The 7,887-nt window shown below is 43.8% G+C and overlaps 1 protein-coding gene across 4 annotated transcripts; it reads right to left on the minus strand.

Annotated features, from left to right (window-relative positions):
- Positions 1-5,237, minus strand: LOC123063431 (heterogeneous nuclear ribonucleoproteins A2/B1). 4 transcript variants are annotated; one of them, XM_044487214.1, is made up of 14 exons: positions 5,083-5,237; positions 4,361-4,470; positions 4,175-4,264; positions 3,627-3,692; positions 3,369-3,434; positions 3,163-3,257; positions 3,029-3,074; positions 2,417-2,471; positions 1,697-1,773; positions 1,421-1,577; positions 1,157-1,290; positions 974-1,078; positions 717-857; positions 1-535 (listed from the first exon to the last, which is right to left on the minus strand). In XM_044487214.1, the coding sequence occupies exons 2-14, from the start codon at positions 4,376-4,378 to the stop codon at positions 470-472; spliced, it is 1,116 nt and encodes a 371-aa protein (XP_044343149.1). In that variant the 5' UTR covers positions 4,379-4,470; positions 5,083-5,237; the 3' UTR covers positions 1-469. The 4 variants fall into 4 exon arrangements, with proteins under 4 accessions (XP_044343149.1, XP_044343148.1, XP_044343146.1 ...); XM_044487213.1 differs by having other exon boundaries at positions 1,421-1,583; XM_044487211.1 differs by having other exon boundaries at positions 1,421-1,583; positions 4,361-4,490; positions 5,083-5,236.
- Between the last annotated feature and the right edge of the window lie 2,650 nt (positions 5,238-7,887).

Below are 7,887 nucleotides of genomic sequence, written 5' to 3' on the forward strand. Positions count from 1 at the left end.
TACATCTGCATCGATCATTCTCTTCACTCCCTTCGCACCGAATGCGGCACAGAAACCCCATATGTGTGTTTCGACTGCAAAATAACCATAACAAACATCCCACTCAAGGCACAGATGAGGTTACCTAGTTACAGTACAAGCTAGCAGCCTAAAGAGTTGCCATTTCTTTACACGATTCACCTAGAGATAGACTTGTTCTTCTTTCCATACGATTCGACACCACGGATTCCACTATCAGAGGTAATGCAACAGGGGTTTGTGAGGTTCACACAATGACACGCCCAGGTTAGTTTGAGACGCTGACTGCGACCCCCGGACCAACCAGCAAAACAAGTTTAAAAGATGCAACAATACACAGCTAGGAAAACACAGCACCACCCCAAGTCCAGAATCAGCTGACTACCAGTACCAGTGAGATCATCACCAAACAGGGACGCATTTAACATCAACGAGACGAGCACGGGCCGGATCAGTAAGGTCGATGCCGCCCATCCGTTCTCGATCTGCTGCCGCCTCCGCCGGGACCATAGCCTCGCTGGAAGATGAAAAGCATTTGGTTAGAGGATTGCTGCTGTATATATGTTTAAGAAACAACTGGTGGAAACTACAAAAGAACCGGTTTAAAGTCTAAGTTTTCTGTTTTGAAGGAACCTACTTGAGCAGATCAATTTATACATAAACCTACTATGTAACGTGGAACGGATTTTTCTACTTACGTCATAACCCAGGTTGCCGCAGAACATGCCGAAAGGCCGCATTGAGCCGTAAGGTGGTGCATGAAGGTCCACGCCGGGCATGGGGTCAGCGAAACGACCACTGGAATCACCCCTAGGCGGTGCAGCTATGTCTACTGTGACCTGAAATTATGGAAGTTCAGAAATTTTCTGTCCAAATGAAAGCTGGGCCAAGGCAATCATACTTCCCTCCATTAGATGAAAGGGGAGCAATGACAAGGAAGCACCCACAGCCTTACCTTACATCCAAGAATTTCATGGCTTTTGTCAGCTACCTTATCTGCCACACCCTCATCAGAAAAGGTGACAAAACCAAAAGTTCGATGGCCACTTCCTTTAGGATCCTACAAGAGAAACATAGAAATTAAGAAAACAAAAGGGAAACGCCATACAGACACAGATGATGGAAGTCTTAGCCTCACCCTTGGAATAAACACATTTGCGACCCGGCCAAATCCGCCAAAGTAATTCCTTAGGTCATCTTTGTTTGCTTCTTGTGGAATCCCGCCAACAAATATCTTTTTGCCCGTTTCTGGAGGGGATCCAGAGTATCCTCCTTTTCAATGTAAGTCAAACAGAAATGGTACTCAATCCACAGATGAAGTTTCTTGTATGTCAAATATGGATTACACTTCATAAGAAAGGACTGCTTCCATAAGCTGATCCACGATGATCGAAGGACTTACTTCCATAAGCTGATCCTGGATGATCATACCGTGTTGGTGGGCCCAAAGCTCCAAACATGGTTGCAGCTGCAATGTATACATCATATGCACCATAGCCAAGGCCATAGTCGCCCCCATCCTGAGATGTCCTGCTTGGAGGGTGTCTGATATCTTCATCCTGATGCTGGGAAATTTTCAGGTGATAAGAAATGCATACTACAAGCAGTACGTGCCATAAGACATGGCTGAATAGAAAATATATCTATATTCAACTCTATTTTGGAATAGGATAAGTACCTTTGGAGTTGCACGGTCAACATGTAGAGTTGTTCCATCCAACTCATGCGACTCTTGCATGATACTGTCTACAGATTCTGTTGAATTATGACCAAGATGAAAATAAGGCAATATAAACACAAACAGAGTGATCACATGAAATTTAGGAATAATCAAGACCAAATACAGATCATGAGGAAGAAAGAACATGGACATATAAGCTCAGGAGAAAGAGCACATTAGCTACTGCGTAAAGAGTGAGGACAAGAAAACATTTCCAAGCTACTCCCTCTGTCTCAAAATATAAGAACGTTTTTCATATTACACTAGTATGAAAAACGCTCTTATATTTTAGGACGGAGGGAGTAGCTTTCAACTGTAAATGGATCCAAAAAAGTGGATAAGGTGTCCTTGATTGCATACGATTTCACATTTCCAAATCTATCTTACTATAGAACATACATGCTTGTCTGCCACAAAACCACAACTAAAATGGTGAACAGTAATGTGCATGAACATCATATCTCAGCCAGTGAACTCCAACATACAAATATACAAAACGATTTAATGTTTATTACTGTACAGGGAACATTTTGCTGTAGTACTGCTCATGCCAATTAGGCAACTAAACAATAACATTCTCAATCATTCTACTTCCTCAGATTGATGTTCCCTCGCATGAACAAATAAATTGCATGCCTAAAAGAATGCTGGAAGATCCATAGATAGCAGTAAACATACCTGCTCTCTGAAAAGTGATAAACCCAATTCCACGATGACCTTTTGAACCATGTTCCTACACATGAAAAAGAAAGATGGAATTCATTCGAGTAAAATCATACTACCTCTAGCTGTGGTTTATTTCCATTCTGGCAACAGCACATTACAATGAATGCAACAATGATTTACTATCACCACAGCAAGCACTTACACAACAGGAACTTAATACAGTTTGTATCAACAGGACAATACAGATCAAAATTCTTGGTGTGTGCTCATATACTTTCAATCCTCATCTTCCTTGTCACTGTTAATATAAGAAGCATGCCTCTAGAGGGGTTCAGAAAATACTAAAAGTATACACCCACATAAGAGTGAGGGTCTAAGGTAGGCCTTGAAATGCCACTGGCTGAAGATATGTGCTGACATACAAGTACGTACTCATATAACTACATCCAGTGGCACTTCAAGGACTACCTTAGACCTTATGCCAACATATCCATGCTCAAAATTGCATGACAAATCCTCTGAGTACACACATATGCAATAAATTATGACGCTGCAGAACATCCCCTAATTCAGATTTTCTTTCAAGAAATTCATCAGCGGTAAATCAGTTCCAGATTGTCAAACCTTTGGCATGTAAAGATCGATAATTTCTCCAAATGCTTCAAAATGCCTGTTAAGCAAACATTATAGTTCAGACAAGTGATGATAGAGTCACAAAGAAAATGAGGAATGGAAAAACAGACAAGGCTACAGCTCACCTACGGAACATTGACTCATCTGCAGATTGCGGAATTCGACCAACAAATATCCTAGTAGCTGTTTTTGTTCCCGGTGGCTGTGCTTTCAGTTCTTCCTGTGTTAAGATTAAAATGCACTATGATCATTATTCAACTAAAATTTGACACCAATTAATTGTAGAGTCAATGGACAATAGAAAAAGTGAAAATGTGTGTGTATTGTTTACCCTGGGAATTGCTATCTTCACTTCTAGAGGTCGGTTCCCAAGAAAATGTTCACACTCAAGAACATTCTGAAAGAATGATAAAAAATGATTCAGATGTAAATAATTGCAAATTATAAACAATAGATTAGGTAAATGGAAAGGTGTTAACATTTTCCTAACATAAGTACGGTGTAACTGAGCTACCTTTCAATGGCTTGAGAAAAAGAGTATAATCAATGAAGTCAAATAGAGAGAATGGGCAGATATTCATTTTACAACCTTGACGTCATCAGCCGATGAGAACGTTATGTAGCCAAACCCACGAGATCGACCGGAAAAGCGATCCTATTTTTCAAGAAGCAAGATATACTGGGGTAAATCGGTACAGCAATCAGAGTATAGATGACCCAATCATGCTGTGAGCTGGTAAACACTGCATGATGGTATAGATTTTTTTTTTTTTGGCAAGGAATGGTATAGATAGCTGTGGGCTACAACTTCAGAAACTTAATCACCGTTGAATTGAGAGGATATGTTGGACATGTACGTTGGGAAATTAGATCTTAATTATTCCTTTAAAAGGAAGATAACATAAAACAATTCCAAATCTCAAAGAGCATATCACAAAGAAAATTAGCACATAGTATTCCAAAGCAAACTTGGTCTTAAAAGGAATAAAATGTGCAATATATTACCAAACAGACAAAGTATAAGAGGTAACGGTTTTCCACAAATCTGAAGGGAGGGGTGTATAATTTGTAATGAAAGGGGAAATTAATGAGGATTAGCAGATGGCATTTAACATAAAATGTGAAATTGCTGGAAACCTTCATGACAATACAATCTTCCAGGGGTCCAAACTTGGCCATATGCTTTCGTAATCCTTCGCTGTCCACATCCCAGGGGAGCCCAAAAACCTATGCACATTAAATACACATCGTCGTTACACAGCAAGAGATGCATTTATGCACTACAGAATGTTTTCTTGAGGGAACTTAAGTTGAGAACCTTACCACAAGCTTTGTGGCCATTATTATACTGGTTCAGAGGAAAGCAACACAAACCCTTCAGCTCTCTTCTGGTGACTGCTTCCGGGCCCAGGAACACTCTCAAGCAGTCTTCCCTGTCCCCAATAACACCAAGCTATCATGAGGAGGCAGGTTGACAACTTTTAGTCTTGACGAACATCGTCGAAAAAATACACATTCACATGGATAAGCAAAAATATGTCCATCTATGCTAAAAGCTGGAAAGCAAACAAAATGGAGGTCCGCCAGTGCTGAAACCTCTCGGGATGGCGAAAAAACAGGTGCTTTTTTCTCGAGATTGAAAAAAAAGAATAAACAGGCGCTTCAACACATGGCACATCATCATGCAGCAACTTGCTAGTGCTAGCGTATAGACAAAAGACAGCCTGATTAGTGTCAGTGTCAAGGGGACAAGGGCGGGCCTAAAGAGGGGCCGCCCCCAAATGATTGATTTTTGGAAAACAAGCCGCGATTTGCAGTGCCCCACCAAAGGGGGCCGCGACAAGCTGAGACTGGGGGGCATCCGTCCCAGAAGGAAACACATTTTTGGGACGCGCTGCTCTGGCTCGGAGCAGAGCTAGGGTTCGTCGCCGGCCGACGGAGTAAAGAAATCGATCCAGGCTGGGGACGGGTGGATCTAAGACGAGGCCATTCCGGTGGAGCGCGGGAGAGGGATGGATGACGGGTCGAGAGGGGGGGTACTGTACCTACGAGGCGGCGCGCTTCGGTGGAGGGAGGGGCGTCCGCCGGAGCGGAGATGGCTTCCGCCGGAGGACAGTCGCCGCTGGGTGTGCTGCTGGTCCTTTCTTATTCTCCTTTTTTTTTCTTTTTAGATAGAGTGGATTATAGATAGAAGACTGTTGCTGGACACTGCGCTTACCATTGTTTTTGCAAAAAAGGGCTTCCGTTTTTTCCTTTATCAAATTTATGGCCTTTGCTTTGAATGCAGCGGCCAAGAGTTGATTTTTTTTGTTAATACTGCGCTTATCATATGGAAGAGAGGAGTTGACTGCTAGTTTTGTAACACCTCGGTGAAAAGTAGATATAAAGGGCACGATCCAACCCCTCCCTCAAGCAATAAAATGACATACGAAACGCGGGATCATACACACCAGCACGGCAAGCAAATGCGGAAGAGGAAAAACTCCTGTTGTCCCGTACCCTCCACACGAGCTCCACGGATCAATCCGCCCAGGGAGGGTGGGAAGGGAAGACCCCGACATTGCTCCCTAAGAAGCACGGAAGATGATTCGCTAGACCATCGAAGGGGAGAAAAGCAAGACCTGCTATGCAAGTAGTGGGTTTGGGCCAACCCCGCATAGGTGGAGATGAAAGTGTGTCTCCTAAACCAAACGACGCCCTTCGCTTCCAAAGCTCCAACGACCATCGCAACTTGGTGTCGTCGTCTCGACATACAGACTGTGCCCCTTATAGATGGTCTTCACCCGCTTTTGAGGCCAACACCTCGACTTCCATCTACCTCTTGTTCATGCAGGATATGCTCCCACGTAGCTAGATGTACTTAGATCCGTAGCCTAGATAACCACGACCAGGGCCTAGGACCGCCATCCTTGCATACCATAACCTTATTGTTTGTGTGTTGAAACCAAGCACAAGGGCATGGAACACGCCAACCACCCCATATCAGTAACCTAAGAAGTGCCTTTGTGGGCCTTGAGACTCCCGTCGTCCTCCAATAAGGCCTAGTGGGCCTTTGTGGCACCAATCAGAGCCAATTCTGAAACTCGGATCCTTGTCCAGCGACACCTGATGTGCTCATCGCGCTCCCCTGCTCTGCATGATGCGCGCCTTACTCCAAACACCTGCTAGAGCCTCGAGTCGTGCTTGACCACCTTGATCCGCATAAGCCTGACTCCCCCTTCCCGGCCACCACCACCTATCGAAGACCGCGAGGCTACAACCAACACTCCTGGAGCCACATCCCTTGCCCAACTACCGAGAGGACCACCCCATCTACGAAAATGATAATACACGTGACTGAACTATTTTCTCATGGAACTATACAAGTTTTTTTGTAATCTAGTTTTGCCTTGTTCTTTGAGAAACCCGACATGAGCGTCACCTAAATATATACTCGTTTCATTCCAGAATATAATGTGTATCAGTTTTCGTTAACGTCAAATGATTGTACGTTTGACCAACTTATTAGACAAAATATAAAAATAATTTTCATGATGGATCAAATGATATAAATTTGATATTGTACATACTGATATTTTTTCTAGAAACTTGGTCAAACATGCTCATGTTTGGCTTAAAAAACTAATATATCTTCTATTTTGTAACGGAGGGAGCAGAAGAGAAGAGTTGACTATTAATTATAACACCCGCTGAAAAGTAGATATAAAGGGCATGGAGACAACCCCCCTTCCTCCAAGCGACAAAATGATATACGAAACACACGACCATACACGCCAACACATCAAGCAAATGTGGAAGAGGAAAAACTATTGTTGCATTGTACCATCCACAAAAAGAGCGATCCACCCAATGATGAGAGGGAAGATCATGACATGCTTCCTAAGGAGCCCAGAAGACAATTCACTAGAGCATCAAAGGGGAGAGAAACCAAAGCCGCTATGCAAGGAGCAGGCTTGGGCCACCCAAACAATTATGGAGGTGAAAGTGTGTCTCTAAAACACAAGGAAATCCTTCGATTACAAAGCTCCAATGACCACTACAACTTGGTGTCATTGTCCCGACATCTAGAATTCTTATTGTGTCCCTTGTAGACCGCCTTCACTAACTTCACCATCTCGAATTCTATATACCGCTTGTTCATGCAATACCCGCTCCAGTGTAGCTAGATCTACTTATACATGTAGCCTACCCAAGCACAACCACGACCCAGGACCCCACCATCCAGGGATACCAAAAATTCACTCTCAAAAAGCATGTACGCTGAAGCCGAGCACAAGGGCGGGGAGCACACCGGCCACACCATATCAGTAGCCAAAAGGTGATACCTGCGACCACTATCGTCCTCAAGTAAGGCTTAGCGGGCCTTTGAATGACACCACCACAGAGCCACTTATGGAACCCGGATCTCTCCATAGTTACACTTGGTGCGCTCACCACTCCTCCGCCCTGCGTGTTGGGTGCCTTACTCCAAACACTTATTAGAACCTCGAGTCGTGCCGAGCCACCTGGCTCAAGACTCATTGGGACCCTCCCTCGCCCAGCTACCCGAGCACACCAACCCATCTAGGAAAATCCACTGCCCTTCCCAGGAGGGGGTAAGGCTGGTATGGCATGCCGTCCTTGCGCATAGGCACACGACAAAGGAAAAGAGGAGGAGTGGTGGTGGAGTCTTGAGTGATGGCAACTAAAGTTCCGCCCTTCTACCTCCCTCAACAACAACATATGACAAGTGCAATCATTCATACTCTAGTTGTGTTGAAAGTTTAAAGATTTGTTCATATGACTAAAGATTGTTCTCTTTGTTTGCAAACTCAAGGTCGTATGGAAGAAAGCACAAAGCCAAATTCAGG

Source organism: Triticum aestivum, chromosome 3A (genome assembly GCF_018294505.1).
Source record: "Triticum aestivum cultivar Chinese Spring chromosome 3A, IWGSC CS RefSeq v2.1, whole genome shotgun sequence".
Lineage (NCBI taxonomy): Eukaryota > Viridiplantae > Streptophyta > Magnoliopsida > Poales > Poaceae > Triticum > Triticum aestivum.